General features: G+C 41.8%; 2 protein-coding genes across 2 annotated transcripts; one reads left to right on the top strand and one right to left on the bottom strand.

Annotated features, from left to right (window-relative positions):
* Nucleotides 1-4,776: 4,776 nt before the first annotated feature.
* Nucleotides 4,777-7,340, bottom strand: LOC146471716 (melanocyte-stimulating hormone receptor-like). Its single transcript, XM_085120737.1, has 2 exons — nucleotides 7,167-7,340; nucleotides 4,777-6,272 (listed from the first exon to the last, which is right to left on the bottom strand). The coding sequence occupies exons 1-2, from the start codon at nucleotides 7,338-7,340 to the stop codon at nucleotides 5,409-5,411; spliced, it is 1,038 nt and encodes a 345-aa protein (XP_084976863.1). The 3' UTR covers nucleotides 4,777-5,408.
* An 865-nt stretch (nucleotides 7,341-8,205) lies between these two features.
* Nucleotides 8,206-15,718, top strand: LOC146471715 (medium-chain acyl-CoA ligase ACSF2, mitochondrial-like). Its single transcript, XM_085120736.1, has 9 exons — nucleotides 8,206-8,294; nucleotides 9,271-9,362; nucleotides 10,988-11,064; nucleotides 12,111-12,218; nucleotides 13,438-13,586; nucleotides 14,035-14,089; nucleotides 14,682-14,768; nucleotides 14,897-14,949; nucleotides 15,598-15,718. The coding sequence occupies exons 1-9, from the start codon at nucleotides 8,206-8,208 to the stop codon at nucleotides 15,716-15,718; spliced, it is 831 nt and encodes a 276-aa protein (XP_084976862.1).
* Nucleotides 15,719-18,031: the final 2,313 nt, after the last annotated feature.

Here is an 18,031-nt window from a genome sequence, read left to right as displayed (position 1 = left end):
TGAGCGGTGCATTTATCATATGCGAAAAAACAATTCCTCGATTATTAAAACTTCCTTGGTTAATTGTCAAAGCAAGCATGATATTTGTTTGTTCTTTAATTGTTGACCGACGTCATTGGGTACCATGAGGCGTCTTTACTGTCAAAATTCAACATTGCAAATCGAGAAACATTAACACAGCAGACATTTCTTTATCAAGCTACGTGTATACAATTAGCCCAATTTCGATAGATTAAAATACATCACTACGAGGCTCACGGAAATAAACCCATATAAACTCTACAATTTATTCCCCGGAGCCTCGAAGTGATGTTTTTGCTTCAGGCTGAATTTTAATATATTACCAAATAAAAGTTGGGGACATAACAATTACCAGCTATTTCAATTAACGTTGTCCGATCAAAGCTTCACGCTTAAAGACAAGGCCGAAAGGTAATATGGGTAGTTCTTAATTTATTTTCGGAGGTGCGACAAGTAGGATGGAAGAAAACACTGTAGACGTTTATCTGAGTATGCACATCGCTGGCAACTTCTGACAGTGTCTTTTAGGGGTGTTTAAGCACTGCTTCCATAACCAAAAATTCCACGCGCGGGTATGTGGCCACACCGTTCATCAGTCTTCCAATGGTGTTTGCTTTCACTTGTCCTAAATTTAAAGCAGCTACCACCTCATCCACTTGATATCCTAACATCTCTTTCATCGAAATGGCTCGCTATCGTAGAACTTCACTGAACGGGCTAGGCATAGCTGATTTTGTTGATGAATTTATTCATAAAAAATCCCATATTACCGCTACAGAGACGTGGTCATGTAGCGATTCCACCGCATGCTATGGCGTGCAATACGCAATGTTGCACCATGTGTCCAGGCCTTAAGTAAAAGTTTAGACCGTGCCATTGCACCACCTCCCCCCCCCCCAACCCTCCACTCCGTGGTGATTCTGATTACAGGTTCATTTAAAATTGTCAGTAGTGAGGTCCAGCCCACATCAGAGTAAGATTTGCTCTTTGCTTTTGTTCACATAAAAATCATCAATCTTTCTTCTCCGTCAACTATAGGTTCAGTTCTTCTTTTGTTTTCTCTCGCATAACAAACTTTTTTACCTGCAAAACACAGAAAACTATGATTCACAGGCCTGCTTTGTTGAAGTAAGCTTCTCAAACTCATTAATACTCCATTTTTGAGCTGCGTGTTAGTCTATGTTTTTAAAGGCTGGTTTCCATATGATCGCAGATCGCAGATTGCAATAAGGTCTGCGATCGTCTGCGATCATATGGAAACAACTTGTGCGATCGTCTGCGATCCTGCGATCGTGATCGCAGACGATCGCAGAAGATAGAACCATGTTCCATCTAAAGGCTGGTTTCCATATGATCGCGGATCGCAGATCGCAAACAATCGAAATTGATCGCAGACGATCGCAGATCTTATTGCGATCTGCAATCTGCGATCTGCGATCCGCGATCATATGGAAACCAGCCTTTAGATAGAACATGGTTCTATCTTCTGCGATCGTCTGCGATAACGATCGCCGGATCGCAGAAGTTATTGCGATCTGCGGTCTGCGATCCGCGATCATATGGAAACCAGCCTTAATACTTCTAACTTTTGTTTTTTGCGCTTACATGACCGTAAGAGTGGAGAGTATAAATTTAAAAAAAATGTCAAAAATTGTCAAATGTCAAATACTCCATGAACACAAAACCACCGTGAAGAAGGTTTGATCTTACTTATCATGGCTTTGAATTCCTCCAGTAATTATATAGAATTTGAAAAGCTATATCAAACGCTTAAAAAAGGGTTTCATGCGGTTTCCAAACTTGAAGCTGGTTTCAACAAAAAGGAATCCGTAGCCTGTGAACAGGTTCCCAAGCGGGGTATAGGAGAAAGAGAAATCTAGCTCGGTCTGGCAGGGTGCGCTCGGCCCGCTTCGCTCTTCGCTCTCCGCTCTCCCTATGCCTCATAATGGTAGCCTGTTCACAGGCTAGGAATCCGCGCCTCGTTTTTCAATCCCCTTCTCATTGCTTGGAAAGCGGATGAAACACTCTTCCTCGTGTTTGATAAATTGCTTTCATAATAACTGAAACGACAGAACAAGAAAAACTACATTGTCATTGAAACGCGATCTAGTGCGATTTTTTTGACTGCCGCCATGTTTTCCACCCCAACCCACATCTTTACCTTTCCTGTTACGGTGAGAGGAAATTCATCCACGAACTTGATATAACGAGGAATTTTGAAATGGGCAATCTGAAAAATGAAACATTGGGAAAGCAAAACACACCGTCAGCATATTTAAATTCACAAAAACCGTGCCACATGCGATTGTGCATTCTGAATCCACGTTTACAGAGAGATTGATGAATACCTGGCCTTTGCAAAACTCTTTGATTTCCTCTGAAGTCGCTGATTCACCAGCGTGCAATCTGAAAGGACACCAGCAGTTGTCAGTAATTCTAGAACTCTGGGTCCGGTTGTTCGAAAGCCGATTAACGTTAATCCACGATTTAAAAGTTAACCGAGGTTTTCTGCTTGCTCGTTAAAATTGTCATTAAACTCTAATATTAAGCTAGTAGTAAAGAAAAGTCAACGTCAAAACTGACGGAACAAAAACCGATTTGAAAAATCTTTATTGTTGTGTAATTAAACTCCAACCAAAGTTGTTGTTGAACAACTGGGCCCTGGAGAATGAATGATTTAGGTGTAACCAACGAAAATCTTTAAGAAAAATACTTAAAATATAGTCTTTAGTATTCCCTGATCTTTGTAAGCTAATACCGATTGATATGCTCGGATACTTTAGCTGAAAATTTAAATTGCAGAAAGTTTTAGGAAAACGAATTATATGCTCCAAAACTTACTAGCTGTTGTTGGTTTTACGAAAACGTTAGCTGACATTTCTTCGTGTTTTTAACGGCCTATTTGCTTCTTCGAAAACGAAAGGAATTAGTTTTACAGTGTTACGAAATTTGAACAGGAAAGAGGAAAAATCATGAGCCTGCAAATTTCAGCTAAAAATTTCGTAACTTCGCACTGGAAAACTAATTTTGGTTACGACTAAATGTAACGCATCATTAGGGTGTCAAGCGCGGGAAAACATGCACCCGATGCAAAGCGCGGGAAAACACGCACCCGATGCAAAGCGCGGGAAAGCACACACCCGATACACAGCGCGGGAAAACATGCACCCGACTGAAACCGCGGGAAAACATGCACCCGTTGTAAACCGCGGGAAAACATGCACCCGATGCAAAGCGCGGGAAAACATGCACCCGATGCAAAGCACGGGAAAGCACACACCCGATGCAAAGCGCGGGAAAACATGCACCCGACTGAAAGCGCGGGAGAACATGCACCCGTTTTAAACCGCGGGCAAACATGAACCCGATGCAAAGCGCGGGAAAACATGCACCCGACTGAAAGCGCGGGAAAACATGCACCCGTTGTAAACCGCGGGAAAACATGCACCCGATGCAAAGCGCGGGAAAACATGCACCCGATGCAAAGCGCGGGAAAACACGCACCCGATGCAAAGCGCGGGAAAACATGCACCCGACTGAAAGCGCTGGAAAACATGCACCCGTTGTAAACCGCGGGAAAACATGAACCCGATCCAACTAATCAGTAATGGGCAAGGGCGCATGAGAAAGCATAATTGCGGGCCGTTTATGCAGGACACTTCTAGCCACTGCTCAACCAAGCTGCAGCAATTCGTCTGAACGGTTTAAGGACGGTGTTTCCTAATGAGGTGGAATTTTTGCGTCCGATTGATAAAGGGTTTATCAGTGCGTGGGAAAAACAAATCTTATCAGGGGCTACTGGAATACAAAAATAAAATTGAGGGTAACCATTTTTCAGAGATAATCAATCAACAGTAACTCTTAAAACCTTTAAAATAAATAACAATCTATGGAACTGGCGCTTACTTATTTCTGAAAAATGCGTGGCTACCCCTAATTTTCTTTTTTTAAATTCCACTACCGCTTGTCAAGATGCTCTTTTCCCGCATGGTCATAAAACGGCGCAAAAATACCATTGTAAAGGAGGTACTTTTTTCGGACCATCCCAGGATGCGCAGAACGTGTGCGCAGTAGCTAAAGGAGGCACTGTTCTTAAAAACTGGTGGTTTTGCTCAGTTACCGTTTGGCTAAGATTGGGGGCTCGGATGACAACAGCACATTTTGGTGAACTTTACGACTAGGTTTTGCCGTGGCTTAATTACTTTCATACACGTCACCTTTCCTTCAGAATCAAATATATTCAGCAAGTGGAAATCAGACAGGAGGCAGCGACTAGGTATCTAATACATTTAGTGAGTATTTTCTAGGCGATTACGTGTTCCTTTTCTTCTTACAACGGAATTAAATTTCTTAAGTATCAAACATTCGACTGTAAAATCAACTGTACATTTTATTATGTAATAGAAGGTAGTTTTGTACAGGTTTATAACAAGCCCACAGATCAATGGCGAATCATTTGCTTTCGTTGCGATAACGTTTTCATTTCAAATATTACTGGCTTTTCAAACGTCATTAAGCAAAGATTTTTTAACAACACGGTTTATGTTCGTTTTTGCGACAAACATGTAAACCAGATCTTAAGGCATGGTGGACACACGTTGCATTGTACATAACGTTGCGTGTGGCGAAGTTACACTCTATTCACACCTGATTCAATTCTGCGTGGAAGTAACATACAAGTACAACACCGGATATACGCCCGCCCCCTAATATAACCCACCCCCTTCCACTATAAGACCTCCCAATAAACCTCAGACACTAAATCCCACCGATATATTAGCTCTCTCGGATATAGTATGAACCCACTTACTACAATACATGTATCTTATTCGATGTTTACATATAATACGCGCGGATTTTTTGCGAGTTACACAGTATTTTCCCGAGCCCTGAAGGGGCGAGGAAAAATACGAGCAAAAATACCGGTGCTGTTTTCAATATCCAAACGTTTCAGTACATCGTTTGAGTTTTTGGTTTCTTCTCAATTCTGGTCACGTGACCTGCTAAGTATGACGTATGACACCTGCTTCAGCTGAGTTGTTAGCTGCCTGCTTACTGGGCTTCGTTCGTTCGCGTTGTATGTATGCTGGCTTATAGTGAATTTGTCAACCTCCTCGATCAGTGACTTGTACTAAAAACCGATCGTGAGTACTTATCTCAAACTGATAAAAAAAAAATACCACCTACTCGCACGCCTCTTACTTCTCGAAGAAGGACAAGTATTGTAGCTATTAAAGATGAGAGAGTCTCGTTGAAAATGGATATATGAAAATTCATATATTTGAACTGCGAGTTCCGTATAAGACTGCGATGATAATTCACTTATTCACGAGAGAATTATATTTCAGAAGAAATCATGAGTCCACTGTTTAGTTGGTGTCCTTTCCTCAGTTCTGACTTGAAAATACGTTTCGCAGTATGTTCATGATATTGTGTCGAATGTCTCTCATCTTCCAGCAGTAAATCAGAGGATTGAAAGATGAATTGAGAAACACGAGAGTTACAGTGTAACGCTGTATGATGGTAAGAAGAGGTGTAAAGCCACCGGTTATAGCGATAGTCCACAAAATACAAGTGTTTGGTAAATAACAAAGCACAAACATAAGATTAACGTAAATTGCAGTGACCGCGGATTTTCTGAGCCTTCCAACATTCGCCATTTCACCATTCTGTGCTAGCTGCTGTACCTGAAGAGCTTGGATGTGTCGTTGGTGTTGTCGTATGACCATGTATATCTTGTAGCTAAGAAGTGCTACAGTTATTAAGCAAGCAGCATAAATGATGGCAAAAATCACGAAAATGATACTCATTGGAGTCCACTGCCTAACCAACGAAAGAAATACGCTGAACAGCCAAATTGCGGTCACCACACCAACAACACGTTTGTGAGTCACAAGTTCCTGATATCTGAGATGAAGATGGATGGCCAAGAATCTGTCTGCACTCAGAGCTGTAACACCGAAGAACGAAGCGAAAGAAAATAAACACGCTAAAAAAACAACCGCCTCAGACATGACATGAGGTGAGCTTTCAGCGTTTTGTTCCAACTCAATGGTAAGATGTGCAATGTACAAAGGTTGCACCAATAAACCAACACCAAGATCAGAAACAGCCAGACTAAGGAGCAATGTTTTTAAGGTCTTTGATAACGAAGACGTTTTTCTTATCGCGAGGATTGTGACGCTGTTCAACATGGTGGCGGTACAGCATAACAAAGCGTTCAAGATGCAGTTAGCGATGTACGATGAACGCTATTCATCAGCAACAGCCATTGAAAACGTAAAAGAAGTTGACTGTATATCTGTTGCCGAAAGGTACGAAAAACTTTAAATTTGAACTTAAATCGCTCACCACGCTTCCTGCTAATATTCCTCAAGGGAAAAAGTTTCACTGTCCCTGCGCTTAAAATGACGTACAAAATTATCCACCGGCGTATAACTGATGATCACAGACCAGGTTACTGGAACAGCTAGGAATTTCGTACAGGTTGGAAGCAGAACTAGTGTAAAAACTACTTTTACCCGGCTTACCCGTGAGTTGCAGTGGAAAGCCAAGATACGACATGGATCACCTGTTTTTCCAAAACGACAGTTAATTGAGCGGTGCATTTATCACATGCGAAAAAACAATTCCTCGATTATTAAAACTTCCTTGGTTAATTGTCAAAGCAAGCATGATATTTGTTTGTTCTTTTTATTGTTGACCGACGTCATTGGGTACCATGAGGCGTCTTTACTGTCAAAATTCACATTGCAAATCGAGAAACATTAACACAGCAGACATTTCTTTATCAAGTTACGCGTAGACAATTAGCCCAATTTCGATAGATTAAAATTCAGCCTGAATAACATCACTACGAGGCTCGGGGAATAAACCCATATAAACTCTACAATTTATTCCCCGGAGCCTCGAAGTGATGTTTTTGTTTCCGGCTGAATTTTAATATATTACCAAATAAAAGTCGGCGATATAACAATTACCAGCTACTTCAATTAACGTTGTCCGATCAAAGCTTCAAGCTTAAAGACAAGACCGAAAAGTAATATAGGTAGTTCTTAATTTATTTTCGGAGGGGCGACTCCAGTAGGATGGAAGAAAACACTGTAGACGTTTCTCTGCGTGTTTTAAAAACTCGCAGTATGCACATCGCTGGCAACTTCTGACAGTGTCTTTTCGGGGTGTTTAAGCACTGCTTCCATAATCAAAAATTCCACGCGCGGGTACGTGGCCACACCGTTCATCAGTCTTCCAATGGTGTTTGCTTTCACTTGTCCTAAATTTAAAGCAGCTACCACCTTATCCACTTGATATCCTAACATCTCTTTCATCGAAATGGCTCGCTATCGTAGAACTTCACTGAACGGGCTTGGCATAACTGATTTTGTTGATGAATTTATTCATAAAAAATCCCATATAACCGCTACAGAGACGTGGTCATGTAGCGATTCCACCGCATGCTATGGCCTGCAATACGCAATGTTGCACCATGTGTCCAGGCCTTAAGTAAATGTTTAGACCGTGCCATTGCACCACCTCCCCCCCCCCCCCCCCCAACCCTCCACTCCGTGGTGATTCTGATTACAGGTTCATTTAAAATTACCCAGGTGATGTCAGTAGTGGGTTCCAGCCCACATCAGAGTAAGATTTGTTCTTTGCTTTTGTTCACATAAAAATCACCGGTCTTTCTTCTCCGTCAACTATAGGTTCAGTTCTTCTTTTGTTTTCTCTCGCATAACAAACTTTTTTACCTGCAAAACACAGAAAACTATGATTCACAGGCCTGCTTTGTTGCAGTAAGCTTCTCAAACTCATTAATAATTCATGTTGAGAAAACCGGCGTGAAGAAGGTCTGGAAATGTGATCTTACTTATCATGGCTTTGAATTTCTCCAGTAATTATATATAATTTGAAAAGCTTTATCAAACGCTCGAAAAAGGGTTTCATGCGGTTTCCAAACAACCCGAAGCTGGCGTGCGTTTCTCAAAACTCCCGAGAACTTCTCAGGCCCGAAAAGCTCCCCGCAAAGCTCCCGAAAACGCTTTCTGGTGTTTCTCAAAGAGCACGAAATTTTCGGGCCCGAGAAAAGTCACGTAATTTTCCCCGATACATTGTGTAAACAGCATAAGGTGTCCAGCCTTGTTTTGTAGTATCCATTCTAGGAACAAACCTTTATTGTTTTGCAGCATGGTCGGTGTAGAGTGGGGAGCGACCACTGTCTACCCATCTCGTGGATACAACAGCACAGCCATTTTAAAGGCGATTCAAGATGAAAAGTAAGTAGAGCTCAATGCGTGAAACATTCACCTATGGATAAAAGGAAACGCAAATTTGAAAATAGCCAAGTAAAAAATATTTGCGTACCCAGACTTGCGCTGGGTGGCCAAACAGATTTTCGTGTAGAGCCAAGTTGCACGAGAAACCTTCAATATATCCTCTCTCGTGGTCCCATGAGTAGCAAAGTTAACATTTGTAAGGACAACTTAGGGCGGCCTGCTTCGGTTTTACGCCCGTTTCTTACGCCTTATCTCCCCTGCATGCGCCGAAACAAATGCATTGAGACCCTTAATCTCAATTATGCGGCAGGCTCTGCTTAACTTGAGATTTTGCCTTGTTTAATTGAAAGCTGTGGAAAAAAATACGGATTTAGGTACTGCACCACTGCAAAAAACTGCCTGCTATTTGGAACGCATTGAGAGGTATAGTGGAGTTTGAACTATGCCTTACCTGGCAAGCGCGTAAAGAAAGGGGACAGGCCTGAATTTCCGGCGAACGTAAGAGGTAAGGGGCCCACTTCCTCCTTCTCCCGCGCTTACGAATCCCTCCCACCCACCCACGTCCCCTTTTTTATTTGAAATACAACGCAGGCTAGCGTTTGCTCAAGGAGAAGTCAAGTCGTTACGAATGAACACAATTGCATGCAAGTAAACGGTAAGTAGCTTGCCTTCTGTATCGAATGTTCTGGTGCACAGATGGATAGGGTTGGGGTGCAGGGTTTAGGTTTGGCCTTAGATTTCTGTTAGAGCTAGTTACTCTACCACCCAGAGCAAGAAGGGAACGCAGGCTACAAACGCGCGCCCCCTTTGTTCCTTGTTTAGCTTGGGCCCTGATCTTTGAAAACTTTACCTAAACAGTGCGACTACCCAGCTGTATAGAATCAAACCAAGTGAAGTATCGTTGAACAAAAAACCCTAAGTCCTAAGTATAATAACTAGAAGAACACAGTTCTCATTCATTAACTTGTCCATACAGGTGTGATACTTTATATGGAACTCCTCCCATGTTTATTGACGTTCTCGCCCATCCTGAGCTGCACAACTATGACCTGTCGACCTTAAGAAAAGGTACGAGCTCTAGCTGCTTTCCATGTCAGTGGCTAACGATCGTCAACAATCCCAAAAGGTGCAAAATCTGACTGTTCGTCAGTCTGCAGTTTTTCCGATCACTCCACCGCTAAACTGCCGCTATCACTGATCACGTGTTATAGCGCTTACGCGATTGTGGTGATCACGTGGATCTTCTCACAGTATCACTACTCGAGGACACATACAGGTCACGGGAATGAAAGGAATAATCTTCTTAAATGTATTAATAATTCATGAGAAAACTTATTAATAATCCATCAAGAGAATACATAGGTTTGGAAATGTGATCTCATTCATCATAAAATTTGCGGAACTTTTGTTTTGAATTTCTCTCACAATTATTAATAGTTTGAGAAGATATATCAAACTCTGTTTCAGCCGATAATTTCCCAACACCTCAAAGTTGTTAAAAAATACTCGGCTGCGCCTCCCTTTTTCAAATCTACTTCTCGTTGTTTGGAAATGGGATAAAACACTGTTCCTCGTATTTGAAATATCATGACAAAAACAATCTTTCCTCTGGTTGATTTGACGTAGCTGAGTAAGATTACTTTCTCGTCCGCAGAGGCTCCCTCATAAATGAAAGGCTCCTGTGGGCCAACTCGTGAATGCAGAAGTAAAAAAAAAAATTAAAAGATAAAAAAGAAAAGAAAAAGGAAAAAAACATTTTCTCCGTTTCAAAGAGAATCGAATCCGGGATCCTTTGCTTCTAAGTCAGCGAACTACGCTACTGGGCCTAGTTGCTCGAAGCATGGTTAGCGCTAACCCGGGTTAAATACCATGACAACCTATAGGTTTTAATACCTCTTAACCAATGGTTAGCGCTAACCATGCTTCGAGCAACTCAGCCCTGGACAACATTGTCCACGACTCCTGAAGGCGAGATTAATTTTTGTATTGATAGGTTCTTGAGGGTTTTGAATTATCTGGCACCTGTGGCACTACGATTTTAAAGGTCAAATTACTTCGGACCGCCAAGAAAGAAAACACGAATGAGCGAACATCGTCAGACGTTTCTCCATCATATTCTCTGCTTCCATTTTGCGCGAAATCCCTGTTGAGTTGGACGACAATCTCGGTCTTTAGCGGCTTTCAACGCGGCGCTTTCAGTCACCAAATTAAGAAGTTGTCTTTTAGTTTCACTGTAGTTTCGGTCAATGGAAGGAGTTAGTAGACAACACACCTACTAGTGTTTTTTTTTTTAAGAATAAGTTATTCGTTGAGTTGAGTTTACGTCTTTGTTTTTTGTCCCGTAATGGCGGCTGATGGTGAATACATGCACTATACGTAGACTCATGAATATATTTTTTGATTAAATTCCGATTTAATTAATACGAAGTTTACAGCTGATCGAGCAAGCGAGTGAAATCCAGCCCACATTACGATAATTCGTTCATTGTGCATGCGCGCGTTCACGAGCTAAAAGGAGCGAAAAGTCTCGCTCCTCGTTATATCATTCTCTCAAGTCCCTTATTGGTCTCCGCTCGAGCGCGAAGGAGGCCTCTGTGTAGGAGAGAGGTAAGATTAAATTCAAACATTCAAGGCCATCGAAAACCTCTCTACAGAATTGTTATTGATGTTTGATATTTGTGTTGCCTTTGTAGGTTTCACTGGCGCTACATCTTGCCCAGTGGAAGTTATGAAAGACGTTGTATCCAAGTTGAGGGTGTCCCAGCTATCGGTAATTTCTTTTGACGTCTTTTGTTCCTCTTTCTGTCGAATTCGACTTCCTTCAGATAAAAGCACAGGCCGCAACCTCGCTCCCAGGGTCTCTAATCTCCCCCCGGGGAGGCCCGCCAGGCCGGACCGCCAGGCCGTCCCACACACTCACTCCACCGTACGGTACCGAAAAAGATAGCGACTGGTACATTTACCCTTAAATTCTTAGCACACGAAATGATTCCCTAAAACGCTAAAAAAAAAAAAAAACGCACTGGAAAGTGAAAAATAAACAGCCGCCATGTTTTCCGTACGGTGGAGGTTGGCGTATCGAACAAGAAAATTAATGTTTGGTTTATCAACAGAGTTGATACTGGTAATTTGGCCACCAAAAAGAGATTCGACTGCTGAAGTTTTGAGCGTTATCCCTTTGTCAGAACGAAGCGTTAACGCTGAAAACGTCAGCACTCGAATCCCTTACGGTGGCCAATTTACCTTTAGTTATCAACTCTATCGATAAAGCCAAACATTCGTTTTCACTCCCCACTGACGCAGCAACATGGTTGAGAGATTTAGCATCGCGTTTACGTGAAACGGCAAACGTCATCTTGCCGTTCCACGTTTCACGTAAAATAGCGTGAACCTTTTGACTTTAGCTTCGCGTGTGCTTAGCTTTTGCGAGTTTCGATGAAGCTGTTTCGCGATTCACTGTGGTGAGTTCATGAACGTACAGGATGGAGGTAAGGAGGGAGTTATGAAGGATTTTTAAACATGAAACTTAATTTGCCCTTGTATGACTTGTCGGAAAAGTTATTGGGGCACTTGTTTTCGACAATTAACTACTTATATGTGTGAGAAAAAAGGAAGGAATACTTAGGTAGTTCTCACGTAGACTTCAAACGCAAAATATCGTGTTTTCAAGAAGAAACAGCAACCGGCAAACGCGAAAAATGGCGGGGAAAATCGTGGTCACGTGGTCATTTTTGCCGTTCGCGTTTCACGTATACGCGATGCTAAATCTCTCTCTCTTTTGTTTAGAAACTAACCCCCTTATACATTGTTCCATAGATTGCCTATGGTACGACAGAATCAAGTACCTTAGTTTCTCAAACTCCTATAAACGATTCTCGTGAAGCGATGTTGTCAACAGTGGGAGCTGTTTTGTCACACACAGAGGTAATAGCCAGACATTAGGCAGTAATTGAAGAAACGACACGTGATGTCACAGGCAGCCCAAGCTCCCGTTAAGAGAGGGCGAAGAAAGATTTTAACTTGCTTCGAGCTTTCACGTGAGCTTGGACGACCTGTGCTTCGTTTCCAGCAAAAGCAACGTCTCCAAAAAGGCGGGAAAATCCGGAATGATACTGTATGGTAGCCAAACTTGGGTAGTTATTATTTAGTGTTCTTCGCAGTCAGTAGAGGAAGAAAAAGTGTACTTTTCAACTGTATTCATTTTCTTTGGAGACGCGCTAATGTAGTGGTTAGCGTGTCGGACGCTCGGAAGATCTGATGGTCGGTGGTTCGAGGCTAGATTGATCGCTTCACCGACACGCTTTTTCCTTAGACAAGAAACTTTGAACCACATTGTCTCTCTTCACCCAGGTGTATAAATGGGTACCGGTGACATACTGCTGGGGGTAACCCTGCGATGGACTAGTATCCCATCCCGGGGGAATAGCAATACTCCTGGGCCAGGTTGTTCGAAAGCCGATTAACGCTAATCCAGGATTGAAAGTTAACCGAGGTTTTCAACTCGCTCATTAAAGATTATTTTAAAGGCTCATTTTAATCTAATGGTTAAGAAAAGTTTAAGGCAAAACTGAGGGACAAAAATCTTTTGGGCGAATCCTTACGGATTAGTAAATATACTCAAATCAAAGTTCACGTTAAGCCAGGATTAGCTTAATCGGGCTTTGAACAACTCGGCCCTGGTTGCTTTATGCTACAGAAAGCGGGTTAAACTCCGACCGTGTGGACCCCTTAGCCTCGTAGTGCGACTTTACCCTACCTCATTCAATTTGCGTCACGTGACCACAATATCAAGGAGCTGAACTCGTAGTTATGACATTCAAAAAATAGGCTGATTTTACAAGGTGTCTGTGTCGACAGGAGCGCTCCTGATGTCTTTTATCACATCACAAATATCGCTAGTTTCTCACGTGAAAGGCCCTTGTCTAATTGCAAAGATTAACAAACGTTAGTATATACCACACAAGTGAATAGTGCTTTTCGCGCGCTCTGATTGGCTAGCTCGGAGGTGATTAGCCAAGTACTATTTACCTCCACTTCGGTGAATAATTGTTAATTATAATCGCTTTTCATTTGTCTCCTTCCTTCTCCCTCTCTCCCTTTCTCTTTCGCTCTTTCGCTCCTTCTTCCTTTTTTTTCCCCACAGATTAAGATAGTGGACAGCGAGGGGAAAATAGTGCCTGTAAATACCTCTGGTGAAATATGTATGCGTGGATATTGTGTCATGATGGGGTACTGGGGAGATAAGGAACAGACGGAGAAAACTATTGGGCCGACTGGTTGGCTACATTCCGGGTAAGATAATACGATGTGGATAGTCGAGTCAACCTGGTTAATTTCCCGTTCCGAAGTTCATAAGCCACTGGACCCTAGTTTACACATTGTTCAAATTGCATCATATGAAGAAATAAACCCCATCGCCAGAACGGTGACATAAAAATTAGTAAGTTTACCAAGTTTGGCTATGTTTCATTGCACAGTACCCAGACTGTGACCCGCCAAAGGTCGCACAAATTCCACACCGAGATGGTTTACCCCAAATCCATACAAAGTGTCTAATTTTTCCGATTTTTGAAAGCAAATGGTTGCAATCTAAGACATCTAACGACAGAGCCTCAAACATGGTAAACTGACTAATGTTAATGAGATCTTTCTTGTGCTGGACTACAGTTTCTGATAAAATCATGATGAAACGGAACGGAACGGGCAATTCGATATATCTGATCTAACACATTTATCATAGAGATCTTGGGACAATGGACGAACATGGCTATTTGAAGATTGTTGGACGATTGAAGGTATGGACTTAAACTGAATCCGAATCTGTGGCGAACGAAACATTTGCGATCTTTCTTTACATGTATGTCTGCATGGTTATCGAAAAATGTTTCTTTTTTTAAATTATTATTTGGACGTACGCCCGTTTCCTCTATCCATCAATTCATCAGGTCATTCATCCATTCGTACGTCCGTGCGTTCGTGTGTGTGTCCGTTCGGATCTACATCAGTTAGTCAAAACAGTCAGTCATTCAATTATTCAGTCAATCAAACAATCAGTCAGTCAGTCAGACAGTCAAACAGTCTGTCAATCAAAACAGACAGACAGTCAGTCGGTCAGTCAGTCAGTCAGTCAGTCAGTCAGTCAGTCGGTGGATCAGCCAGCCAGAGGCGTTCAGTCAAACATTTAACCAGTCAGTCAATCAGTCAGTTGGTCAGTCGGACAGTCAGTCAGTCGTTCGGTCGGTCATTCAGTCAGTCAGAGGTGGTCAGTCAAACATTTAACCAGTCAGTCAGTTGGTCAAAACGTCCGTCAGTCACTGAAGCAGTCTGTCAGTCATTTCCACAGTCAGTCAGTTAACCAATATTTCTATCTTTCATTTCATTCAACAGGACTTAATCAATCGAGGAGGAGAAAACGTTTATCCAGCCGAAGTTGAATATTTCTTGCACACACATCCCAAAATACAAGATGCACAGGTAGTAACTTAAATGCTTAAAACACTTTAATTGACCAAGTTAGCGTGGAGAGGTTTACTTAAAAAACAGAAATGTAAATCTGGTGTTTAAAAACACTAGATTTACATTTCTATTTTCTAATTGGTCAGGTGATCAGCGTGCCTGATGAGAGGCTTGGGGAAGAGGTGTGCTGCTGGATCAAGTAAGTTTTAACTTTCTAAGAACTCTCTTTCAAGTAAAACAATGTCCCCCTACAAACAGCGGTAATTTCATTGGGTGAAAAAGTCCCCGGCCAACAGACAACGGTAATTTTAATGACGGCATACTTCTTAGGTCCCGTTTAAACGGTTTCAATATTTGACCAACATTCGTTCAACAAAAGTTGAATGGATGTTGGGCAAATGTTGGATGAACGGAGTTTTTTAACGGCTTCAACGCCATTGAACATTTTCAAGAACAAAGGAAATGTTGAAACGATGTTGAATGAAAGTTTCAAAAACCAATTTAACAATTTCAACATTTTTAAACGCTTTCAACAATGTTGAACACCTAGTCGAAAACGCCCCCGACATTTGGTTCAACAAAATGTTGAACGAATGTTGAAGCAAATGTTGAAATCGTTCAAATGGGCCTTTGGTCGTCCTTAACCTCGGTCGAGCGTGAGGTCCTGGGAACGGGTAGCATCCAGACAAGGGTGAGTCTGTGGCATCGCGAATTCCCGCCAAAAATCGAATGAGCGGTAAAAGCACGCCTGGTTACTTGACAGCATAAGAATTGTGCGTGTTAAGTTCAGTAGATCAATGGCTTGTCTCTTACTTATTGCCGGCACATTTGTCGGGCTTATTACTAGGCTAAAGGAAGGAGAATCCATGACTGTTAAAGAAATTAAAGAGTACTGCAAGGAACAGGTAAGGCTTGTGAATCATTCAATGGTCCACGGTTTAGTGAGGGTTGGAAGACTGATTTGCTAACAATTGGTTGTTGTTTTCGTTTCTAACAGATCGCTTATTTTAAGATTCCTTGGTATTATAAATTCGTTGATGAGTATCCTATGACAGCATCAGGGAAGGTAAGACCGGAACGCGTATTTCATTTTGGGGGCCTAAGAGAGGGGGCTTATTTGTACCTAGCGTTCGTTTATTCGTTTCAACGTAATCATCTATTAAATAAGTACGTAAATTATGATCATCCGGGTGAGTGTACTCCTTTGAAGGACTGTTTGAGGTGACATTGACTGACGTTTCGACAACATGAGCGGAAGTCATCTTCAGACAAAAAAATTGTGGAACGTCATTAGATGGTATAAATGCCTCTGGGTTCAAACTAATTACAGTAATCATCTTAGTCTGTAGAAACATGCTGGACAATAAGAGAAACTATAGCTATACAGTGTCTTATAAGGGCAGAAAAGGAGGCTTACGCACTCGGCGCAGGATGCTTGTTCTAGGGGCGCTATTGGGAAGGGGCCACTTGTTAACAAACACTTATTCAAGGGGGAGGGGGAGCGCCCTTACTGGAAAGATGACGGTATATCGAAGTTTTACGGTTAGCCCAGGGCCGTTTGTCCTTTTCTATCACGAGGCCTATAAAAAAACGTCAGAAGCAAGCCCATTTTTTACTTTTCCTTTCCCAGGTTAAGAAGTACGTCATGAGGGAGCAAGCTGCAAACGAGTTCAAATCATATTTGACGTAAAGCGTAATATTGTACGAAAATATATTGTAGTGAATGGGTTTCACTTCCTGGAAACTAATCAGTAATGGGCAAGGGCGCATAAAAAAAAAAAAAAAAAAAAATTGCGGGCCGTTTATGCGGGACACATCTAGCCATGACCTAGCCAAGCTGCAGTAATTCGTCTGAATGGTTTAAGGACGTTGCCTCCTAAGCAGCGGAATTTTTGCGTCGTTTATCAGTGTGTGGGAAAAACAGATCTCATCAGAGGCTACTGGAATCCAAAAAATGAGGGTAACCATGCATTTTTTCAGAGATAGTTGATCAACAATAACTCTAAGCCTTTAAAACAAAGGATTAACCGCCCTGGGCGCTTATTTAATTTCGGGCCCATAAGGGTGGGCGCCTATTCGAGTGGGCGCTTATTCGAGAGTGGACGCTTATTATTTCCCCAACATTTTCAGCAAACGAGGACATTTTAAGAGAATAACAAAACAAGGGATAACAAGTTTACTTCTCTTCACAAAGACAAAACAAAGTGCGAAAGCTAACATAAACAAGCCATAAAACAATATAAAAGTTCATTGACTGTCGTATCTAAAACCAAGTTGGAACACAACTCACATTTCTCTTACTTCATGATGGGCTAGTGCAGAAATGTTTTTGTTGGGAGGGGGTGGGGTGGGCGCTTATTTGAAGGTGGGCGGTTAATCGAATAAATACGGAAACAATATATAGAACTACAGCTTACTTATTTTTTGAAAAATACGTGGTTACACCTAAGTTTCTTTTTTTCATTCCACTACCTCTTGTCAAGATCCTCTTTTCCCGCAAAACCGCGCAAAAATACCATTGTATTAGGTGGTACAATTCCAAGATGCGCAGATCATGTGCGCAGTAGCTAAAGGTTGCTCAGTTACCGTTTGGCTAAGATTGGGGGCTCGGATGAACAGTACATTTTTGTGTACTTTATGACTAGACTTTGCCGTGGCTTAATTACTTTCATACACGTCACCTTTCCGTCAGAATCAAATAAATTCAGCAAGTGGAAATCAGGCAGGAGGCAGCGACTAAGTATCTAATACATTTAGCGAGCATTTTTTAGGCGATTACTTGGTCATTTTCTTCTTACAACGGAATTAAATTTTTTACCATCACACATTCGGTTATAAAATCAACTGTTCATTTTATTGTTTAATAGGAGGTAGCTTTGTACAGGTTTTTTTTTAACAAGGCTATGGATAAATGACCTGCCATTTGCTTTGGTCGCAATAATTTTTTCATTTCAAATTGTACTGGGTTTTCAAACGTCATTAAACAAAGATTTTTCAACAATACGGTTTATGTTCGTTTTTGCGACAAACATGTAAACCAGATCTTAGGGCATGGTGGACACACGTTGCATTGTACATAACGTTGCGCGTGGCGAAATTACACTCTATTCACACCTGATTCAATTCTGCGTGGAAGCAACATACAAGTACAACACCGGATATACGCCCGCCCCTAATATAACCCCCCCCCCCCCTCCACTATAAGACCTTCCAATAAACCTCAGACACTAAATCCCACCGATATATTAGCTCTCTCGGATATAGTGTGAGCCCACTTACTA

The sequence above is a fragment of the Pavona decussata genome, unplaced genomic scaffold, assembly GCF_977016875.1.
Source record: "Pavona decussata unplaced genomic scaffold, jaPavDecu1.1 SCAFFOLD_102, whole genome shotgun sequence".
Taxonomy (NCBI): Eukaryota; Metazoa; Cnidaria; class Anthozoa; order Scleractinia; family Agariciidae; genus Pavona; species Pavona decussata.
Note: the sequence above shows the minus strand (reverse complement) of the source record. Positions and strands in the feature narration are given on the sequence as shown.